Below are 24,662 nucleotides of genomic sequence, written 5' to 3'. Positions count from 1 at the left end.
CATCTACATTGTTGCAAACTAGCCTACCAACTTCTAATAAGTATCACATTTACTCTATAATCTATAAGCAAACTACAAATGAAATAGTGAGAACATCATTAAAAAAAGTTCTTTTTGTTTGGTCATGCTACATGGCTTGCAGAATCTTAGCTCCCCAACCAGAGACTGCACCCTGGCCATAATGAAAGTACGGAGTCTTAACCACAGGACCACCATGGAACTCCCTAAAAGTATTTTTTAAATTATATCAGTTTTGAGCATGTTTATTTACCTTAATCTTCAAATAGGGGAGACAGGAGAATAAAGTTGATCTTAATTCTTGTTTAGATGTCCATTAAAATTTAGCAGTAATAGTGTTAAACTTTTTGTGAAAACTTCACAAATTTAAACTTCACAAAGTTAAAACTTCACAATTTAAAAAGTGTTCTAATCCTGTATAGGTATATAACAAGATAATTATAGGAGAAATAACATAATGTCTAGGATTTACTTTAAAATATATCAACAATAAATAAATTTTAAAAATAAAGGGAGGGAGAGTCCTAGATGAAACAAGACTGGCAAAATATTATTTGTTGAAGCTGAATGATGATTAGGAAGTTCATTATATTTTCATTTCTACTTTTATGTAAGTTTGAAAATTTTTGTAAGAGAAAGCTTTGAAAATTCACATCTTCATCAATATTCATTGAAAGTATAGCTGACATGTAAGAAATGTGGACTACATTTACAACAGTCTTATGGTATCTCAGATAACAGTGGTAACAGTCAGGAATTTGATAATCAGTCACTATACAGATGGGGCTTCCCTGGTGGCTCAGTGGTAAAGAACCCACCTGCCAATGCAGGAGACATGGGTTCGATCCCTGGGTTGGGAAGATCCCATGGAGAAGGAAATGGCAACCCACTGCAGTATTCTTGCCTGGGAAATCCCATGGACAGAAGCCTGGTGGGCTACAGTCCATAGAGTCTGTAAGAAAGAGTCAGACACAGCTTAGTAAAACTAAATAATACAGACTAGGCCTAAAATACAACTCTCAATTTAGGAACCTCCATTGTGGGTAGGAAGGGGTAGGGGAAATAGCACTTGAAATGCCCTTTTCTAAATTTCCCTCTCCCTTTGAGAAGCCTTTATTCCCTCACTTTTTTCCTAATTAGTTTTTTATTGAAGGATAATTACAATTCCCTTGTTTTTTTTTTTAATTCCCTTGCTTTTTATCCTACCAGATTTGCTTGCAGTTTCTGAAACTCTGGGCAGCTGCTTCTGTAGACTCACAAAAATTCTTCTCTGCTGCCTGCCTCAAAGGGGTAGTGGCTTTTTAGGTCTCTTGCTTATTCAAGCCTTGTTAAGGTGACTGTAGTATCTCTTGAGTCAACCAGGCCAATCTTTGTGGAGAGGGAGTTTCATATTTTTACACAAAACTAAAAATAAACTTTTCATGTACTTATAGAATTCTATAAACTAATGTGAAAGCAGATGTCTTTTTTTTAATATCACATGACTTGATGTGTACCTTAATGTCTGGCCCCATAATGGCATAGGATATATTTGGGAGGTTACATTTTAGTATTAATATTTTTAAGAGGGCTATTTTATTTTTTTTTTTGAGGATGTGAAACAAATACAAAGTAATAAGATATCATCTTAAAGAATAGTGCTTTATTGGATAAGCTTTTATTCACAGAAAAATAAGCTTTAATCTATGATGACTGCCAGATTATACAGTAGAAAGCAATTTTCTTAGTTTTCCATACTGATGGAAAGGTTTCTACTAAATGAAAACAGCCATAAAATTATATGCACAAATATAGTACTCTATCTCACACATTTCACGTGATTATTCACAACAGTATTACAATGACATAAGAATCAGTCACTCTGTCAGGTTAGATATAAAGTATAAAGGTAATGCAAAATCTTCTAACAAAAATTACATTAAAGCCTTTGCTACATCAAATAAAAAGTGCAAATTTGTTGCTAAGCATAGACAGAATGACAAAATATACTTACACAGTAATTTTAAATGATACACAAACACAATGATACACAATTAATGATACACAAGAAGAATGTAGTAAATGAAAAAAAATCTATACGCATTTCTACAAACTTTAGACTTCAAAATAGAATCTTACCACCAAAACATTAATGCAGTATTGTACAATTTGAAGCCATATGTATTTAAGATTGTCCTACTGTATTAGTTATAAAGTGTCATTTAATATGTAGTGAATTTTATGGTATAGAACAAAGAATAGTTGAAAAAATAAACATTTGAGACCTCCCTAGAGAGGTAGCTTGAAGTTTTTCACCGTCAAAATATGTCCCAGTCTGGGCTATCACTAATTAGCTATGGAGCTTTGAACAAATCATTTCACCTTTGAGCCTCAGATGGTTCATCTTTGTATGGCAAAAACCACTACAATATTGTAAAGTAATTAGCCTCCAACTAATATAAATAAATGCCAAAAAAAAGAAGAGAAGAGAAAAAAAAGGGGGGGATGAATTAGATACTCTCTAAGGTCACTTCTAGCTGACATCCTATGATTCTGTTATGCTGCAAGTGAAATGCACACTGTGCTAAGTCAAACTGAAACTGATTATAAAAGTGGGACTAAGCCAATTGTTTCTATTAGAAAAGCTCAACTAAATTTGGTAATATTTTTTCAAGTTTTTAAAAAAGGAATTTAAATATTTTTAAGGATTTGACCTACTTGTGTACTGTAATTTGCATCTTAACTATGACAAACAATGAGAAAGATGAATTAAGAGTCAGTGAAAGAGTTATTATCTAAGTTTTAGCCCTAATTTCCAGAGTCAAGGCAAATCCATGGAAGGTAAAAAAGTGTCAGGAAGGGAATTAACATTTATAACAAGTATTTTACACATACGGTCTCCTTCAACCCTTATAATTTTGTAAGACAGGTACTATTTGCAATTCACAGATGAAGAAATGGTTACCTCTTTTCCTCTTTTCTAAACCAGATGTGGCTAAAAACCATATCTGTCAAATATTCCATCCCATTTTCTTCTTTCTCTAATGGAAACAATATACAACCTATCCTATTTCTCCAATCCCTCCACCCCTTTCCCCCATATTCAACCAACTGGGTAATCAGGAAATAAAACAATGATTTCAGTCTAAAGGGTACAATATGTGGAACTAATGCTGTGGTGGTAGTCTCCATTCAAAATACCAATTTTATCCACTAAAATGAAAACCAAGAAGAAAACTACCAACATTTAAATGATAAAACAACAAAAGATTGTAATACACAGGGCCAAATCACATCACATACATTCACTACACCCACCCTACTCCATCTTAGCCCCTAACCCAAGGGAAAATAAATGAAAATCTAGGAGGAAAGGTAATACAAAGCCATTACTTAATAAACTGGAATTTATAAACACTAAACTCATTTCTCAAAAATTAAGACAAGGCTTTTGATCAACACACCAGATTATTATGAATAAAGACAACTATTTATTATAAAACTTGACTTCACATGACTAAGATGTAGTAAAATAGGCGGTGCCTTTGAAATCTTAGAGTGAACTTTATACAGAAAAGGAAGTCTACATGGAGATACTGAGAACTATTTGGGGAAGGGGGAGGCTGAGATTTGGATCTGGCTGTATTTTTTTTTCTGGCTGTATTTTTGACCTTGCAAGTGATCATTCTTTGTACAAAGAGATGGGAAGGATCCAGTGCTTTTCATAGTGCAAACACAGGCAAACATTGGTAAGTCTTTAAAAATTTGATTAGAAGTTGGAGCGCTGAAGCAACAGCATTTCTAAACAATTCTTAAAATAAACTTGTTAGCCACATCAGCTTCATGCATTAAATTTCACAGCTCATGGGGAGAAAAAAGGTCTTGCTTAAGTCTAAACATACAAGTTTTAAGAGTTTTAAAGAACTGAGGCTCCCAGAACTGGAAAACCTTATGTTAAAGCAATTCAGTCCTTGGACAACAACTAGATTGAACCAACTACCTGACTTGGAGCTGACGTGTCCTGGAAAACACATTTTTAAACCTTTAACACTTTTCTCCCCTTGTAATTTGTTTAAATTTAAAGCTTAGATTATACATATAAAGTTTAACTTTTAATGAATATATAACTAAATCTAAGTGGAAGGAAGTCCAAAAGTAAAGAACTGAGGATTTACATAGTAAAACAAAAACAGGACGGTCATTATTTGACTTTAAAAATTCTCATTTAAATTTGTAATGCTTTAAATGAATATCAAAGTAGTAATTAACAGAGGTTAAGAGAACGTAACAATACTCTTTCTCTTAGAAAATACAAAAAAATATAACTACTGACAGTTTTACTCTCAAACTTTTCTCTACAGTAAAATGCCTCACTCACCTCTACAACAGGTTGTTGTGAGGATCTTTGCCTGGGTGTTCTATGAGGCGTTTTTAAACTTTTATCTTTTTAACCTATATTGATTCTTACTCAAGCTTTATTTTCTCTTTAATAGTCAAAAAACTATTCTTCTTTTCTTGTCAGTATTTTATAGTTTCCAAGAAGTTTTTAAGGATCTTGGGAGAACATTCCAGAAGTATCTGCTACTATTACTAGACAAGAAAACAAAAAACTTAGGTGAAGACTTGACATTTTATCCTATATACATCTTAAGCATCCTAACGGTAAAAATTCACATGAAACTTTAAGATACAAGATATGAGAATCTCAACATGGAAAGCTGTTACTATAACTACGAGCAGTGTACAAACATGCTTCTACTTTTACCTACATAAGCTGACAGATGTTTAAAATACTGGGTTAACAAAGATCTTTTAGTAAAGTGACTTAGGCAGGCTTAAACTAGCAAGGATTAAAGATGAATCCTTACTAATTAATTGGAAGATCTGAGACATATTTTATATTTCATTTTACAAAATCAGGAATATTTATTTTGAAACAAGAGAAGACATGGTCTACCTGTCAGAAAACTACCACTCAGAAATATTTTTCATCCACAAAGCAGGAAAAACATATAAACATTTAAATTTCACATTGGCACCAAAAAGGTTAACTGCCCTGCCTTCTTGGATTAGGAAAACTAAAGCTGAGCAATAAGTAGTTTTGCAGGCGTTTGAACATGCCTAAGCCTTTAAATCAGTAAAATACTTTCTAAAAATTTTGATTACAAAAGTAATAATACTTATAAAAAATTCAAACAGAACAAAATGAAAAAAGTAGAAAGTGAAAGGCCCTTATAAAGCCCCTCTGGGACCCATCCCCCCACCCCCTTTCAAGAGAAACCACATTTAACAGTTTGGTGCCTATCTTTCCAATCTTCTGTTCTATACGTATATAAAATACACACACCTTCACTTGGCTCATTCTACACATAGTGTTTTGCCACTTGATATACCTCTGATGTCTTTTTATGTCAGTACATGTAGGCTAAATGGTATTCAATCATTAAATACCCTTTTAACAATGGCAAAATCATTAAAAAAAATCATCCACCCAAGTACATGCATATAATTTAAAAGAAAATAGACAAAATCCTAAAACACAAACATCTAAAAATCATCTCCATCTTTCCACCAGTGTGGAACAGTTCATTCCTTTTTCACACAAAACAAATTATGTGATTGGGGAGATTAACTCTAATCTCCACATTCATACAGAATGCTCTATTTGTTAAGCCTATCCAAAATGAATGAAAAATTCAATTGATTAATTCACTTACATTTAGAAAACTAAGTGTACTATAAAACACACATTGTGATCAGTTACAATATGATGCTTCTTAGTCTAGGGTTTCAATTAAATAACAGTGGGAAAAAAATAGAACAGCTAATACAGTTAACATCCTGAAAAATCCAGAAATTCAAAATTTAGACTGCCAACTATAACATCGCAGTTTACATTTTCTTCCTACTTTGCAGCAAATGCTAATGGAATTCAATGCTGATTTCTTCAAGTTGGTTCACATCACACATTCAATCAGGGTAATAAGAACATAAGACGCCTACTGTAGTTAGATTATGACATGAAAATTTTTTGCTTGAAAGTAATGACTGTGTAGCACATGGGACACTTGTCAAGTGCTTCAGCACACTGTTTACAAGTGACCAGATGTCCACAAGGAATAAAGACGACAGCAATATTTCTATCCATACAGATTTTGCAAACCTTCTCCTCTTGCAGGAGCCTTAGCTGCTCTTCAGTACTAATGTCTGTACAAAGAGAAAAAAACGTGTTAATTTTAGACTTTCTGAGTTGGTTAAATTCACTGAAACAGTGTGAACCCCTACTATGTGCTGAACGCTGGTCAAGTGTCAGGAGATGGGATAACTCACACATGGCATCTACTCTTAAGCAGTTCACAGGCTAGTGGGAGAGAAGGATGTGAGCTGAAGCTACAGAAGTAAGCACAAAGTACAGAGTGATAAGTGCTGTAATAAAGTTACAGACAAAGTGCTCTGGGACAAGGCAACAGAACAAGTTCTGTTCAGGTTAGGTGGGGAAGGTTTCACAGGTTGGTGGCTGTTGGGTGGGGAAGGGGGGAAATGGAAGAGTGACATTTAAAAACAGCAATTTGCTAAGCAGAGAAGCAAGGGTTAGGTAAAAGTAGCAGCATATTGAAAGGGCACGGCTTATTCCAGAAATGGAGAGATGGAAGTGGAGGGCCACTTATGAAATAGGACAAGTAGGATTTAGTGATTAGATGTGAAGGGTGAGGAAGAAAAAGGAAATAAAGTTGATTTCAAGATTTCTAGCATGAAAAAAAAAAAAGATTTCTAGCATGGCTGACAAGGGGATGGTAGTGCCAACAGGAAATAAAAATGGAGGTGCAGGTTTGGGATTTTTAAGATATTTCTGAAGTGTTTGCAGGGCATCCATATAAAAATGTCCAGTAGGTGATCGGAGAGTTAAGTCTTAAGGTCAGAAGAAATCAGGGCTAAAGATAGAAACCTGGGCGTTATCAATATACAGGTGGCACTGAAGTTCTTGTTTAATTCAGCCTTTGTCAAACTTAGTTTTGAGAAATGTTAACAAATGTGGCACAAGAATATGTTTCACAATCATATATAACTATGACAACAACATCAGTAATAGCAGCAGTTAAAAGTAATGCAAGACACCCCTTCCTTCCTCCCTGCCTGCCTTTTGGACCACCACCTGCCAGGCCATTCCTGTGCTCAGAAGTCTGAGGATGCACCTTGACAAGTCTCCAGACCCTGCTACTCCCCTGGCTTCCTCCCTTGGGTGATAGTGGGGACTATGGGGGTACGGGGTTGTAGCCTAGAGAAGGACTACTTGGTTGTCTAGTAGGCACTATCCCTTCTTACTCTTGGTATTAAAAGTCTTTCCTATAAAAAAAAAAAAAAAGTAATACAGCACTTCTACTATGTGCTAGGCATGATTCCAAATGTATTACATATTTTAACAATCTTTGTGATCACTGTATACCAGTGGTTTCCAAATTTAGCTTCACATGAGAATGACTAGGGGCATTAAAAAAAAAAACAATAGATTCCTGGGCCCCATTCACTCAATCTAATATTTCTGGTGTTGAGCACACTGGCATTTCTGAACCATGGCTATCAAGTTGAGGGCAGTATAATAAAGCATATATGCCCTCTTAGAAATTCAAAATGCATTCCCTATTTAACTACAGAGCTCCTTTTTCATGACATCTCTTAACATTCTGGGGAACACTATTTTGAAAACAAGTTTGGGAAATAGTGGTTTAATTTTATTCAACAAATGCTTATGGAACACTTAGCTAGGTTCTAGGCATTAGAGATAGATTAACACATATATGGATCCTGGGCTCCTAATCTATTCATAGACAAGTCAGGAACACAAGCAGGCAGGAAATTATAATACAATGTAATGATTAAAGTAATTACAATATGTTATGAAGAATGTAGGAAGGCTGTGTATCCATGTACACAAACACAGAGGGAAGGCCTTCCAGAAAAAAATTATACCTAAATTGGGTCCTAAAGGATAAGTAGGAGTAAACTAAGAGAGGAAGAAGGCCTTAGACCTTGGGGGACAAGAGCAGTGGGAGAAGAGGGCTCTGGGCAGAGGAAATGATATAGGCAGGCTCCAAGGAGAGAAACAGAATGAGGCCTGCAGGTGCACAGGTAAGGTTTGGGAAGAGAATGTAAAGGGGAACTAGCATGAGACTATAGCATGAGGCTGGAGAAGGTTAGCAGGAGCCTGGTCATGAAGGATCTGGTAACCCATGTAAAGGGGTTTGGACTTGACACCGAGGGCCCCAGAGCCAGTGAAAGGTTTTAACCGGGAAAAAGATACCAGAATTGCTTCAGTAAGGTTTTCTTGGCTAGTCATGGAGAAAAGGATTATTTGATCCCTTTTTTTCTTAAAAGGCAACCTCCTGGGCATAATTCAAAACTCAAATATGGAACATAGAGATAAGAAAGATAAACTGCCTGTCCTCAAGAAGCCTAACAGATAGGAGGGGACAGAAAAAGTTCCAAAACAACGTTACAAATTCTTTAACAGAGAGAGTAGAGAAGAGGACGCTGCGAAGTGTGCTATGGGTCTTTGGGGAAACTTCAAAGAGTGACCTTTGAGCTGAGCCTTGAAGGACAAATTCAAGAAATGGGTTTAGGGAATAGGGGGTGCAATGGGGAATAAGATTAGGTATACAAACAGGAAAAAGGCATTCGGGGCAAAGCAAAAAAACAAAAGTAAAGGGATGGCATTATAAACTGATTTATATTATATGGATGCATCTGACCAAAAAAGTCAGAATAGTGTATATTTCTGCCATCACCAAGACTGTGGTAACCAGCGAAAGCCAGCCTGCCAGAGGAATATGGAAAAGCAGAGTGACTTGGTTAAGAGAAAACACTGAGATGACAAGCTTTCTGCTGTGGTCCACAAGCAGAAGGACTCGGAGATCAGGCAGCAAAAGCTGAAAAAGGCAAATGAAAAGAAGCAACCCAGGTAACTTTGTGGCTTTTTGTCCAATCTTCTCGCACTTCGCCTGTGTGCCTGGAGCCTGTCCCACTACACTTCCTCCTGTCACGCTCACAGCCCCCAGTACCCAGGCATTCCTTTTGCCCGGAGTCCACAGCAGGTCTCTTTTGGGGTTCCCTCCTCTCAGGTAGTCTCTCTCCCCCAGGCCAGTCCTGGGGGTGAGGGGACTACCCCTTTGAAGTGTTTTATAAAAGTACCTTTGTAATCCAAAAAAAAATTATGAAGAAGAAAACAATTAATTTACACATTACTTTTGCATGTGATGCTACAATGAATAAAAAAGGACATTGAATCAGATACCTACAGTAGTCAAATTTACAGAGACAGAAAGCAGAATGGTGGCTGCCAGGGGAACGGGAAAATGGAAGCTGTTTAATAGATAAAGAGTTTCAGTTTTGTAGATGAAAAGAACTCTGGAGATTGACTGCACAACAATGTGAATGTACTTAAAACTACTGAACTGTACACTTAAAAATGGCTCAGAGGGTAAATTTTATGTGCATTTATCTTTTTTTTTGCCACACCACGTGACTTGTGGGATCTTACCTCCTGGACCAGGGATTGAACCTGGGTCTTTGGTACTAAAAGTGTCAAGTCCTAACCATAGGACCACCAGGGAATTACCCACAATTAAAAAAAAAAAACAAAAACAACAACACTGGATCGTAAGTCAGGAAACCGGAATTTTATTCCCAACTATCTGTGTGATCTTGAGTAACAGTTCATCAGCACCTCAGTTTTCTCTGAAGTAATGAAAACTATTATAGGATCTTTAAGGTTCCTTTGGTTCTGATTGGTTCTGATTGTTTACAGTTCCATATTACAGTGCATACAGACACTTACTTGAGATGGTGATGCTCTGGGCATTTTTTTCCAGACTAAGAGTTTTTTACTTCACTCTAGCCTAAAGAGTAACCACTGGGTTCTACATCTTTTCCTGAGCCACCCTTCCCCTTCTACGTGCCACAAAACCCTCTTCTAGGTTGGGAGGTACCTGGCACATAGCAATAAAGGCAATAGCTAGATAATTTTTCATGGTATCTGCTAATATTTTTACTACATTAATATAAACCACTTGTAGAATAAACTGATGTTATTCATGTTCCAATCAGAGCAGATCTATGTGGAAAGACAGACTGATAAGAAATGTGCATGGGTTATTTGATTTTTACATTACGTTCTATCATATATATGTAAGGATTAAAATAAGTGTCTTACCACACACATGAAGTAAAGGGCTTTATATCATACAATGCCATTTTTAAAAAGAAAGGGGAAAAGATACTAATTTGGTACTATCTTTACAACCCACTCCAGTACTCTTGCCTGGAAAATTCCATGGACGGAGGAGCCTGGTAGGCTACAGTCCATGGGGTCACAAAGAGTCGGACACGACTGAGCAACTTCACTTTAGAAGACTGGGGTATTCTCTGTTACAGAGACAATGGTATAAAAGCTAGTATTGAATCTAGGATTTCTTAGTGAGTAACAATAACATTATATTTTTTTCTAATAAATTTCATCTGCTTTTACTTCAATTAGGCCCACCCTCTATTTTGTACAGAATTAAAAGATCTTAGTGCCAGTTTTCCTCATCAGCTTTTGGGAGGAGAAATAGACAGCAGCCCCCTCATGAAAAGCTTGCCTGTATCAATGACCTGCCTCTCAATTTTGTGAGACTAAGGAGACGTCAACTGATGAATTCTAACGTGTGCCCTTGAGAACTGGCATTAACTTAGGCCCTCTTTCCCACACGACCCCGGCTTGTAATCTCAGTAATGATGAGAACCTCCCACAAACTCCTGTTGAATAGAGACATCCCCCGATGCACCCTGTCCTTTGTTCTCTTCCTACTGCAACCCACTAAGTCTTTCTGCTGTAAACACCTTCAGGTATAAAAACTAACACCTTACTGTCAAACTTAAATTAAGTTTGAGATGTGGTGAAGATGCAGGGGAAAATGACACAGTCACTTGTATCACAAAGTAAATGATTTGTTTCACCATCGCCAAGACAAGAGGAGCTATTATAGGTTTTAAATAAATGTATCTTTAAGGAAAAGAGTAGTCTACTTTCTGCTGAATCTTCTACACCAACTAGAGTAATTTAAAACTCATCAATATTATACTGCTTTATGACTTAGTTGATTATCTGAATAATGTTTCAAAAGCATCTGAAATAACTTAAAGATCAAAAGGGTCTTGAATGTAAAGAGCAAAATAAGTGAACTTTTAAGTTCATTAGCACTTGGAGAATTCTGATTTTTTGGTAGAGGTGGTCAAAAGCTAGAGAATGATTATATACTTCTACATTATTCAACACACTTTGTATATGAATCACAGTATTAAAATGCATTTAATTCAAGCTCTATTTAGCAGTATGACCCTTTTACATATTTATATCATGTGGAAAGTTGCAAAACACTCTTAAATCCAAGCAGTTTCAACTACAAAACTTAGAATCTACACGAAATGATAAAAGTTAGCCTTTGTTGTTCTTTACCTAAAATAGAGCATAAACTTACACTTTTAAAAATTAATAGATCAGTAGATCTTATTTGGATCCTGATCAGAACAAATCAAATGTAAAAACATTTTAAGATGATGAGGAAAATTAAAATCAACTGAATTTCAGATGATATTATGGGATTACTGTTAATTCTGTTAAGTGTGACAATAGTATATTATGGGCTAAATGTCTTTCTCTCCAAAACTCACGTTGAAGCCCTCACACTCTATGTGATGGTGCTTAGAGGTAGGGCCTTCGAAAGGTGATTTGGTTTACATGGGGTCATGATGATGGGACTCCATGATGGGATCAATGTTCTTATAAGAGGAACAGAAAGCAGAATGCTATCTCTCTTGGCCAAGCGAGGACACAGAGAAGGCAGCCATCTGCCAGCCTAGAAGAGAGTTTTCACCAGGAACCAAATCTGCCTGCACCTTGGACTTCCCAGCCTCCAGAAGTATGAGAAACAAATGTCTGCTGTCTAAGCCACCCAGTCTATGGTATTGTTATAACAGTCTGAGCAGATTAACACACAGTATTAAGGTCATGTTAAAAAAAAAAAAAAGTCCCTAGTTATTGAAGTATTTATAGGCAAGTGGTATACAGGATGTCTGGGATTTACTCTGAAATACTACAGCAAAAAACAAAGTTGGGGGAAGAAAGGAAGCAAGATTGAAAAAGTGTTGACAATTATTGAAGCTGGCTGATGGGTATCTGAGGGTTCATTATACTGTTCTCTCCACTTTTGAGTATGTTTGACATCTTTCATAATAAAAAGTTTAAAAAAACATTTATCCAAGGGGAAATACATGGGCCACATAGTCATATAAGATACTATCCATAATGAAATACTAGGTGTGTCTTGCTTTTACAACACAGGCATGCATACCTTTCTGTAATGAAGTCTGACTTGATTCATCTTGTGTATTGTCTTTCTGAGCATTCACTAGATCTGCAACCAGAACCTCAAGTGATTTATAGTTGCTCCCAGATGTCTGAATTTTCCCCTCCATTGTTTTCTTAATGTCCTTGAAACTGAATCCCATTCGTATAGCTTCTTGTACCATGGGATTTTGGAATATTGTATCATCTGAAATGAAAATTGGTGAGGAAAAAAATCACAGACTTTAATTATTTTCATTAACACAACTCAATAGCAGAGTATCATTAAGAAGAAAAATTTAAGCAACGAGCAAAAAAATCAAAACCAAACCAGCAAACCAAAGCTGCTTTGGGAACAGGATTTAGAAATATTTAGGCACTGAAGAATCACTTTCAGAATCTTAAAATAGTTGAAAGTACAATGAGTATGTATTTGTAGTATTAGGAATTGAGATTAGGTGCTTTAAAGACTATGATAAACAGTACAAGACAAGGTAAAACAGGTACAAAAAGGGTTAAGTGCTTCAAAAATTCTGAAACTGTGGACGTCTTTACCAAGTCACCACAATTATTTTGAAAAAATCATGGCAAATAGAAGAAGTTCCAGTCTGTGACCTTCAATGTATCAGTTTCCTATCTCTCAGACTTAGTTTCTGCAGTTGAGTGGGGTGGACTAGATAAGGCAAGAAACCTAATACAAACTCACTTTAAGGACACTCAAGGTAGGACTACAGACTGTGGTGGTGGTGGTGGTGTTTAGTCGCTAAGTCGTGTCCACTCTTTGCAACTCCATGGACTGCAGCCTGCCAGGCTCCTCTGTCTATGGGATTTCCCAGGCAAGAATACTGGAGTGGGTTGCCATGCCCTTCTCCAGGGGACCTTCCTGACCCAGAGATCCAACCTGCATCTCCTGCATTGGCAGGTGGATTCTTTACCAACTGAGCCACCTGGGAAGAGCTTAGTAGAGCTCTTGGCCTTCCAATTCCTAGGTGTAAATCAAAGGAATTACTTCTAGTTCCAGGAGGAGACAGTCTCTCTGCTTTGACTTCATGTCTTTGTTCACTCTCCTCCCTGGGCAAAGTTCTTAATCTTTTGTCTGCCTGACGAAAACTAATCTTACCAGATTGTGTAGTGATGTGCTAAAAGAGACTTCTATCCTCTGACTCATCACTTTCACTCTTGGGTATTTTTTTTTTCCTTTTTTCTTTTCCAAGCTGTGCAGCTTGAGGGATCTTAGTTTCCTGACCAGGGATTGAACATGCCCTCCTCCCTCCCCCACCCCCCAGCAGTGAAAGTGCCAAGTCCTAACCACTAGGCCTTCAGGAATTATCCACTCTTCAGTATTAAAAATGAGTACATATACCCACAAAAGACATACACAAGAATATTCATAGCAGTGTTATTTATAACAGCCCCAAACTGGAAACAACTCAAGTGTCATTTATCAGGTGAATGGATAAGTAAATTGTGGTATATTCAAATACTAAACAGCAAGGAAGAAGAATGAAGTACTGCCACAGACAACATGGATCAATCACATAGACATGATAAGCAAAACATCAACATAATGATGAACCAGAGACAATGGAGTACATATTGCATGATTACATTTTTAAGATGTTCAAATCTAATCTATGGTAATAGAAGTCAGGATATAACTTGAGGGTAAATATCAATTGTGAAGGAGCCTGAAGGAGCTTTCCAGGGTGGTAGAGATGTTCTGTATCTTGATCTGGGTGATGGTTAGATGAACCTCTCCCTCATACCATATACAAAATATTAACTCAAAATGGATCACAGACCTGAATTTAAGAGCTAAAAGCATAAAACTCTTAAGGACACTAACAAGAAAGTGAAAAGACAACCTATGGAATGGGAGAAAATATTTGCAAATCATATACTTGACATGGGACTTATATGTATAAAAAACTAAAATATATAAAGAACTATTACAAGTCCATAATAAAAAATCAAGTAATCCAACTAAAAAAAAGGCAAAGGAGATGAACATTTTTCCAAAGAAGACATACAAATGGCCCAAAAGCATATGAAAAAAATGCCCCACATTGTTAGATATCAGGGAAATGCAAATCAACTAAAAACACTAATCCTAAACCAGAGCAAGAGTCTCAGTCAAAAGCATATATATGTACATATATAGTATTCTCTTGTCTTCTAATCTTTTTTTTTTTTTGTCTTTTAATCTTTAAGATACTAAATAGATGATACTTTAAGTATAGGGAGGGCTTCCCTGGTGGCTCAGTGGTAAAGAACATGCCTGCCAATGCAGGAGATGTGGGTTTGATCCCTGGGTCAGGAAGATCCCCTGAAGGAAATGGCAACCCACTCCACTACTCTTGCCTGGGAAATCCCATGGACAGAGGAGACTGGTGGGCTACAGTCCATGGGGTCGCAAAACAGTTAGACACAACTTAGTAATTAACAACAACAACATGAGTATAGGGAATGGGGAATCACCAGACATATTTTAAAACTAAACTATTATATTTAAAACACGATGACTAGGTTGAGAATGAGGTCTGTAGTGTGATGTAGGATTCTGAAGACCACTAATGCAACTGTGGGCTGGTCACTTAACCTCTCTGAAAAGTTGGATAATAATATCATTCTTGTTTAACATCTTTCTTTGCACACTTTTAGTTTGTAAAGATGTCTATGATGAGTAAACAATCTTTGTGATTAAAAAAATATCTCTACCTTTCTAACAAGGCAATAGGATATAAACAAACCAAACCACATCCCTTTATGAAGAAGCTGGGGAAGGCAAAAAGAGGCATCCAATAAGGAACAGGTAGGTTAGGGCTGATCATGGTAACAGCATGTCAACAGGACACTGGATTCATGATCTTGGCTAACCAAAGAAACTCTGTTGACAAAAATTCACTTAACTCTTTTTTGGGGGATTTTAACAGAAATGAAAATGTACAGCCTACAGTTGTTCCTCTCGAACTTGGAAAATCTGTTCAACCTCTGAACGAATGTTCCCCGTACATAAAACCAGTTTGAACATCTGGAAGTTCACAGTTCACGTATTGCTGAAGCCTGGCTTGGAGAATTTTAAGCATTATTTTACTAGCATGCGAGATGAGTGCAATTGTGCAGTAGTTTGAGCATTCTTTGGCATTGCCTTTCTTTGGGATTAGAATGAAAACTGATCTTTTCCAGTCCTGTGGCCACTGCTGAGTTTTCCAAATTTGCTGACATATTGAGTGCAGCACTTTCACAGCATCATTTTTTAGGATTTGAAATAGCTCAACAGGAATTCCATCACCTCCACTAGCTTTGTTCATAGTGATACTTCCTAAGGCCAACCGGTTGTGAATGGGACTGGTGATAGAAGCAAGATTTGATGCTGTAAAGAGCAATATTGCATAGGAACCTGGAATGTTAGGTCCATGAATCAAGGAAAATTGGAAGTGGTCAAACAGGAGATGAGAAGAGTGAATGTAGACATTCTAGGAATCAGTGAACTAAGACGGAATGGAATGGGTGAATTTAACTCAGATGACCATTATATCTACTACTGTGGGCAGGAATCCCTTAGAAGAAATGGAGTAGCCATCATAGTCAACAAGACAGTCCAAAATGCAGTACTTGGATGCAATCTCAAAAACGACAGAATGATCTCTGTTCGTTTCCAAGGCAAATCATTCAATGTCACGGTAATTCAAGTCTGTGCCCCGATCAGTAATGCCGAAAAGCTGAAGTTGAACAGCTCTATGAAGACCTACAAGACCTTCTAGAACTAACATCCAAAAAAGACGTCCTTTTCATTATAGGGGACTGGAATGCAAAAGTGGGAAGTCAAGAAACACCTGGAATAACAGGCAAATTTGACCTTGGAGTACAGAATGAAGCAGGGCAAAGGCTAATAGAGTTCTGCCAAGAGAAGGCACTGGTCATAGCAAACACCCTCTTTCAACAACACAGGAGAAGACTCTACACATGGACATCACCAGATGGTCAATACTGAAATCAGATTGATTATATTCTTTGCAGCCAAAGACGGAGAAGCTCTATACAGTCAGAAAAAAACAGACTGGGAGCTGACTGTGGCTCGGATCACGAACTCCTTATTGCCAAATTCAGGCTGAAATTGAAGAAAGTGGAGAAAACCACTAGACCATTCAGGTATGACCTAAATCAAATCCCTTATGCTATACAGTAGAAGTGAGAAATAGATTTAAGGGACTAGATCTGATAGACAGAGTGCCCAATGAACTATGGATGGAGGTTTGTGACACTGTACAGGAGACAGGAATCAAGATCGTTCCCAAGAAAAAGAAATGCAAAAAAGCGAAATGGCTGTCTCAGGAGGCCTTGCAAATAGCTGTGAAAAGATGGGAAGCTAAAGGCAAAGGAGAAAAGGAAAGATATACCCATTTGAATGCAGAGTTCCAAAGAAGAACAAGCAGAGATAAGAAAGTCTTCCTCGGCAATCAATGCAAAGAAATAGAGGAAAACAATAGAATAGGAAAGACTAGAGATCTCTTCAAGAAAATTAGAGATAACAAGGGAATCTTTCATGCAAAGATGGGCTCAATAAAGGACAGAAATGGTAGGGACCCAACAGAAGCAGAAGATATTAAGAAGAGGTGGCAAGAATACACAGCAAGAACTGTACAAAAAAGATCTTCACGACCCAGATAATCACAATGGTGTGATCATTCACCTAGAACCAGACATCCTGGAATGTGAAGTCAAGTGGGCCTTAGGAAGCATCACTACGAACAAAGCTAGGGGAGGTGATGGAATTCCAGTTGAGCTATTTCAAATCCTGAAAGATGATGCTGTGAAAGTGCTGCACTCAATATGCCAGCACATTTGGAAAACTCAGCAGTGGCCACAGGACTGGAAAAGGTCAATTTTCGTTCCAATCTCAAAGAAAGGCACTGCCAAAGAATGCTCAAACTACAGCACAATTGCACTCATCTCACATGATAGTAAAGTAATGCTTAAAATTCTCCAAGCCAGGCTTCAGCAATACGTGAACTGTGAACTTCCAGATGTTCAAGCTGGTTTTAGAAAAGGCAGAGGAACCAGAGATCAAATTGCCAACATTCGCTGGATCATCGAAAAAGCAAGAGAGTTCCAGAAAAACATCTATTTCTGCTTTATTGACTATTCCAAAGCCTTTGACTGTGTGGATCACAATAAACTGTGGAAAATTCTGAAAGAGACGGGCATACCAGACCACCTGCCCTGCCTCTTGAGAAACCTGTATGCAGGTCAGGAAGCAACAGTTAGAACTGGACATGGAACAACAGACTGGTTCCAAATAGGAAAAGGAGTATGTCAAGGCAGTGTATTATCATCCTGCTTATTTAACTGCTATGCAGAGTACATCATGAGAAACGCTAGGCTGGAAGAAGCACAAGCTGGAATCAAGACTGCCAGGAGAAATATCAATAACCTCAGATATGCAGATGACACCATCCTTATGGCAGAAAGTAAGGAAGAACTAAAGAGCCTTTTGATGAAGGTGAAAGAGGAGAGTGAAAAAGTTGGCTTAAAGCTCAACATTCAGAAAACTAAGATCATGGCATCCGGTCCCATCACTTCATGGCAGATAGATGGGGAAACAGTGGAAACAGTAGCTGACTTTATTTTTCTGGGCTCCAAATTCACTGCAGATGGTGACTGCAGTCGTGAAATTAAAAGACGCTTATAATACATGTAAAACCATGGCTGATTCGTGTCAGTGTATGACAAAACCCACTACAATATTGTAAAGTAATTAGCCTCCAACTAATAAAAATAAATGAAAAAAAAATAAAATAAAAGACGCTTACTCCTTGGAAGGAAAGTTATGACCAACCTAGACAGCATATTGAAAAGCAGAGACATTACTTTGCCAACAAAGGTCCATCTAGTCAAGGCTATGGTTTTTCCAGTGGTCATGTATGGTGGTGAGAGTTGGACAATAAAGAAAGCTGAGTGTCAAAGAACTGATGCTTTTAAACTGTGGTGTTGGAGAAGACCGTTGAGAGTCCCTTGGACTGCAAGGAGATCTAACCAGTCCATCCTAAAGGAGATCAGTCCTGGCTGTTTATTGGTAGGTCTGATGTTGAAGGTGGAACTCCAATACTTTGGCCACCTGATGGGAAGAGCTGACTCATTTGAAAAGACCCTGATGCTGGGAAAGATTGAAGACAGGAGGAGAAGGGGACGACAGAGGATGAGATGGTTGGATGGCATCATTGACTTGATGGACATGGGTTTGGGTGGATTCTGGGAGTTGGTGATGGACAGGGAGGCCTGGCGTGCTGTGCTTCATGAGGTCGCAAAGAGTCAGACATGACTGAGCGACTGAACTGAAATGTATAGGCACTTCATTAATTCTTAAGTTTATAGCAATCTTATCTCAAAAAAAATACCTGGAAAAAATCGGCTTACCTTTCTACCTTATAAATAATAACTGCAACAAATTGGCAATGAAATTAAAATATTTTAAAAAGTATATTTACCAATTCTTTTAGTTAACAATGGTGCATTTTCAGCAGTTCCCGCCTAAAATACAAATAAGAATTATAAGTTAGAATTCTTTTTGGTAGAAGGCAATTACCTCAATTTGAAAAATTATGTTTATCATGAATTTATAAATTAGCTTTATTCCAATTCAACATATGAATATTCACAAGAGGCATAGCCTGATGAAGCTGGAAGTTAAAAGATTCCAGTCCACTCACTTTACAGACAAGAAGCTGAGGCTCAGGGAGATTAAACAGTTCATGGCAGGGCCATAATGGCAACTCTTGTGTCCCATTCTAGTCCAGAGCTCTTTCCACAAAGTACTGATGCCTTAACCACCCCAGGCCACACTATCAATTTAGGTATGTTTTTGAGATTTTAAATACTGTCTGTGAAAAGTTAAAAACTATCAGTACAAAACACATTATACAAGTCTAATTTCAGAAGGCTGAGGGATTTAAGTGTTTTAGTTCTTCAAGTCCGTTTTCGCCTACAGTGATACTTAATTCGGTTCATCCTGATCTCCTTTTCACAAATTTGCTTCAGCTTGAGAAAAACAAGCACTCTTCAAGATCTCCCATTTAGGCTCATCATACATTATTAATTTAAAATACTATACTGTGAATTTTACACCAAGAAATGCGCAAAATAAATTACATAATATTTGAAAATGTGTATTCTACAATATGTGACTTACCAGAGACTCCTCAATTGAATGGGTTAAATGAATATTGTTTACATATTCTTGTCCCTTCTCTTCTAACAGATATTTACAGCTAAACAAATAAAAGAAGGTTAAACTTTAGTAGCTCATCAATTAGTAAAGTATAAGTAAAGATAGAATCTTAATCATCTTAATTCTATTAACTTGCTTTTTAATATTTCTAAAGATCCACAAAATAAAATGCTACTCAATTCACTATCCAACTATCATTTTAATGTTAAAAAATGTTCCCTTTGTTATCTTAATATGCTAATGTTCAGTTCAGTTCAGTCACTCAGTCGTGACTCTTTGCGACCTCATGAATCGCAGCACGCCAGGCCTCCCTGTCCATCACCAACTCCCGGAGTTTACTCAAACTCATGTCCATTGAGTGGGTGATGCCATCCAGCCATCTCATCCTCTGTCATCCCCTTCTCCTCCTGCCCCCAATCCCTCCCAGCATCAGGGTCTTTTCCAATGAGTCAACTCTTCGCATGAGGTGGCCAAAGTATTGGAGTTTCAGCTTCACCATCAGTCCTTCCAATGAACACCCAGGACTGATCTCCTTTAGGATGGACTGGTTGGATCTCCTTGCTAATATTAGTAGAGCAAAAATATCAACTTGAGAACGTTCAGCTTTTAAACAAGTTATTAAACTAGCACCTTGACATTTAAAAACAAGTCTTAAATAGTTCATCTTAACGAGTTTAATTTAGAGATTAACCAATTATACATTTTAAAGGAATCTTTTAGGCTTTCAGCCTTTCAAGAGTGTTTAAGGTTAAGACTTACTTCCAAATCATTCTGAAGTTTTAAGTTGTACTATTTTGTAGGCCAAAAATTCACATCACTGTACACTACACATCTGTGTGCCTTAAAGAGGCAAGATGGCAGAGAGACACTTAGAATATGCCATCATTCTAAGATGCCACTGACCGTAAGCAGCATGATTATACTATGTGTAATATGCATACATGTATACTACTATACTGTGTATCACCACTGCCAATTAAATTATGACCCACCACCAGATGTGTCCTGACTTCAGAGCTGAAAATGTGAACAACTGTATGTCTTAGAATCAGTGAGATTCAGTAATATTTGCTAGGGGGTGTGATGGGTTCTTAAGGAATCTCCTTGATAACATGGGCTCTCATGCCCATCATTAAAGAGCCTACTTCCAACAACAATAAAAGCATATATTCCTAATTCAGCATCATCTGAATGTCACAGGTATGATATATAAATGATGAATGTTTTGGTCACTGGAAAAGGCTTAGGTGTTTTTTTTAATGTATATAAAGTAGTTGACCCCGTTTTTATAAACATGGTGTGAATTTCAAGCCATTGGTGAAGGTAAAAATAGTTGAGGTGAAAAGTTATTCAAGTCTTCCCGCTGCACATGCACTGGCCAATCTGCCTGTCACGTAATGAACATTTAAATATCTTACCCTGGAAACCACTTAGCATGTTGTTCCCAAGGGTCTTCAGTGGGTTTCCAATCAGTTAGCCCTCCTCCACAGTGAAAACACTTTACTTTATCACCTTCACCTAAGAAACACACAAGTAAAAACACATGTATTTGTGCAATTACAACCTCACACAAGAATAGCCTTTTAAATACTATCAAATTAAGCATTTCTAAATTACATGAAAAGCTCACACCTTAAAAGCAGACATCTGAATTCACACCTAAGTAATAGATAAGATCATTTGAGGAGGAAACACACACTAAATTTACTGATTCAATTTGAGGTATTTTACAGGAGGCTTCCCTTGTAGCTCAGTCGGTAAAGTATCCGCCTGCAGTGCAGGAGACCCGGGTTTGATCCCTGGGTTGGGAAGATCCCCTGGAGAAGGAAATGGCAACCCACTCCAGGATCCTTGCCTGGAAAATCTCATGGACAGAGGAGCCTGGTGGGCTGCAGTCCATAGGGTCACAAAGAGTGGGGCATGACTGAGCGACTAACACTTACAGGAGATAAAAATTCCCCAATTTTTATGTAAAAACTTTGTAATTACTTTATTAACAACATGTCATTTGGGGTCATCAATACTACACTTACTTTTTCAAACTATAGAACTTTAATAATAAAGTTGAATATAATGAAATTACAGGATAAATTTCTCTAAGGTTATAGCTATATGACAATAAACTTTCAAGACTGTCATATGATACTAAGTAAATAAAATATAGAAATACTCCATATTTTGGTTTGGGGCATTATTCAATTTTAAAGTAAATGGGTTAGATACATAATGGTATAATTTTTCTGAATATTCCTGGAAGCCATCACACTGATGGCCTTTCCTTCCCTACTTACATGTCTGTGCTGACTCAGTCATGTCTGACTCTTTGCGACCCCATGAACTGTAGCCCACCAGGCTCTTCTGTAAAAAGCCTGGGATTTTCCAGGCAAGAATACTGGAGTGGGTTGCCATTTCCTTCTCCAACTGACATGTCTACAGCAGTCCATTTGAAAAGTGCTCATTTTAAGCAATAAGACATCTTTCAAATATATAGGGCTGCTTTCAAGTATATAGTCTATGTACAAAAGGCAGGTATCACTTTTAACATCAGCCAAGGTAAACTCTCTAATGTTAACTCTTCTTACAGGGCTGTTGTGAGGCACAGAGAAAATGCATGTAATACATCTACTGAGCACATACAGCTGTGCAATAAATTATAGTCAGTATTACTATCAGACCTATTCTTCTAGCAGGGATATCTATCATCTTTTGCATGTCATTCTTCTCCAAAAGACAGTTACACAAAGATACATATTACTCATAACATGGTAGTCTTTTCCACATAAATTCCTGTGGTATATTACAGATTCAACATAAGAGTTCACAGAATACTAACATAAATTAACCATGCCAGCTTACACCTAAATATTACCAGTTTGGGGGGCAAATGGCACCTATTTACTTTTTAGGAGCCCTGAGACAGTTGGAAAGTTATTTATTAGCCTAGTTTTATAATAAAGTTTACCTAAAGCATAAAATCCAGCTCTTGCAAGCTGCTCCTTGTTAATTGAGTACATCCACGTCCCAAATGTAATGATCCGTGCTTCGTAATCTGCCATGGCTGGATTTCTTGGAGCATTTGTTGAATTTGGGAAATTCCTATCAGAACTCATGATATCGGATTCACTTTGCATATTCATATTCCGGCCCAAAACAAAGAAGCAATTAGGAAAATGTCGCCTGTGTTCTGACCATGCACGATCACAAGGTTCCCAATTTTTCAACTTCCCACCACAACAAAAGCACTGTACTTGATCGTCAATACCTGTGTAGTAGAGTCCAGCACGAGCTAACTCTCTTGGGGTTAAGTGGGCATAGTTTGGCCAGTTCTGAAATGACTTTAATCTAGCTTCTTCACTACACATGGCAGGGTTCCTTGGGTATACGGTGTCTGATAAATCTACAACCTGTCCAGTTCTCAAAAGATACTGTGCATGAGTCTCAGGTGGCCTTTCTAAAACAAAATGATTTCTGTTTCCCAGATAGTTTTCAGCTTTGTACTGACCATTTTGGACACCAGAAAATGTAGGCTGTGCAGCATTGTTTTCAAAATAAAAGCCATTGATAAATCTGCAGTTTGGGGATACTTTCCTGTGTCTTCCAATTGCTGAGTCTCCATATTGCCATCTATCTACTGCTGCATGACAACTAAAGCACCGCACGGTGTCTCCTTCCCCAGTATACAGAAAACCAGCTCGTGCTAGCGTTGAGGCTGAAACAGGACTACTACTTGGAAAATTAGCAAAAGTTTTTAACCTATTAAACTCTTCTACAAATTCTTCATCGTTATTGATGTCTGCAGGTACACAAGTTTTAGATCCTTCAAAATTGTTAAAAGTCATCTTCTCTTGAAAATAGGACTTGTCCACCTTTTCTAAAAAGAGAACATTACATTAGGAAATCTAAAATGTGAAACACAGGCAATATACTTTTGATTATTAGGAGCTAACAAATTATCCACTAATGACTTAAAAGTAATCACACCATCTCTAAGAAACATTATAAATACTAGAATTCTATGAATACATTATCACATGATTCAGGTCATAAAGTAAAAACCAGCATTTTTGTTTTCTCTTTTAAAGGAAAGTAATATTTAAACAAGTAGATCAGAACTATTCATTTTATAGTGCTTATTTTATATAAACATGAAACTATGTGATGCAGAATATGTTGAAATTATTAACCATGTAAAATCATTAATTAGGAAAAACATGAAAGCATAAAATATGCAGATTCTTTAGTCCATGCATAATTGTTATAATGAATCACTGTATATTCAAGGCATCAAAATTCAGTTTTTACAATGAAAAAAAATGCTCAGAATGTTAATGAAGTAATTTTTAATATTTCTCTACTGCTTTGCAAAAGATAAGTTTTACTCACAACATTGGTTCCAATGTGTTCTTTAAGAGCATCAAGTGTTTATGATTTTCAGGTAAAATAAGAGTCCACTTTTGTTGGAACTGGATCATTTCAAATGTATGTAACAGTGCCCTCTAGAGGGTGATTCACGAAAAATACTAAACACATGTAGAGCTTAATTGCAGTTACTTTTGCTATCAATTGCCCACGGACGGTGAAACAGATCACCAGCCCAGGTGGGATGCATGAGACAAGTGCTTGGGCCTGGTGCACTGGGAAGACCCAGAAGAATCGGGTGGAGAGGGAGGTGGGAGGGGGGATCGGGATGGGGAATACGTGTTAAAAAAAAAAGAAAAAAAAATTGCCCACGGACAAGGAACAATCTGTTCAAATGGAAAAGAAATACGACTGCAGCCTCATTAGAGCTGCCAAATTACAGCTCTGTAATATTTAACCAAGATAAAATACTAAAATGAACTGGTTGGGTTATGAGAAGAGTGGCCAAAATAATTTATCCTCTAAACCTGAACTCTTTTAAAAGTGAATGATGTTACTAGTAATTACATTGGGACAAGAGGTACAGATCAGAGTTGCCCCAGGCAAACCTGGTTCTTCAGAATCTCACTTTATTCATGATACAGTGCCCTGTATATGCCTGTCAAAGGCAAAATAAAGGAATGGTCACAATGACTGTTT

The 24,662-nt window shown here is 37.2% G+C and overlaps 1 protein-coding gene and 1 pseudogene across 5 annotated transcripts in view; one reads left to right on the top strand and one right to left on the bottom strand.

The window, feature by feature from the left end:
- Positions 1 to 1,640: 1,640 nt before the first annotated feature.
- LOC122689327 (X-linked inhibitor of apoptosis) overlaps positions 1,641 to 24,662 on the bottom strand; it is a 41,371-nt gene continuing 18,349 nt past the window's right edge. For 4 of the 5 annotated variants that reach the window (XM_043895661.1, XM_043895663.1, XM_043895662.1 and 1 more), the window contains 6 exons: positions 22,567 to 23,475; positions 21,023 to 21,122; positions 19,566 to 19,644; positions 18,865 to 18,907; positions 12,384 to 12,584; positions 1,641 to 6,204 (listed from right to left, as the gene is read on the bottom strand). In XM_043895661.1, the coding sequence (XP_043751596.1) occupies positions 6,011 to 6,204; positions 12,384 to 12,584; positions 18,865 to 18,907; positions 19,566 to 19,644; positions 21,023 to 21,122; positions 22,567 to 23,443 (1,494 nt within the window). In that variant the 5' untranslated portion in view covers positions 23,444 to 23,475 and the 3' untranslated portion in view covers positions 1,641 to 6,010. The remainder of the gene's footprint in view (positions 6,205 to 12,383; positions 12,585 to 18,864; positions 18,908 to 19,565; positions 19,645 to 21,022; positions 21,123 to 22,566; positions 23,476 to 24,662) is intronic. The other variant, XM_043895659.1, reaches the window with a different exon arrangement.
- LOC122689328 lies at positions 8,796 to 8,957 on the top strand (annotated as a pseudogene).

Source organism: Cervus elaphus, chromosome X, assembly GCF_910594005.1.
Source record: "Cervus elaphus chromosome X, mCerEla1.1, whole genome shotgun sequence".
NCBI classification, from domain to species: domain Eukaryota; kingdom Metazoa; phylum Chordata; class Mammalia; order Artiodactyla; family Cervidae; genus Cervus; species Cervus elaphus.
This window is presented reverse-complemented; position numbering and strand designations above follow the sequence as displayed.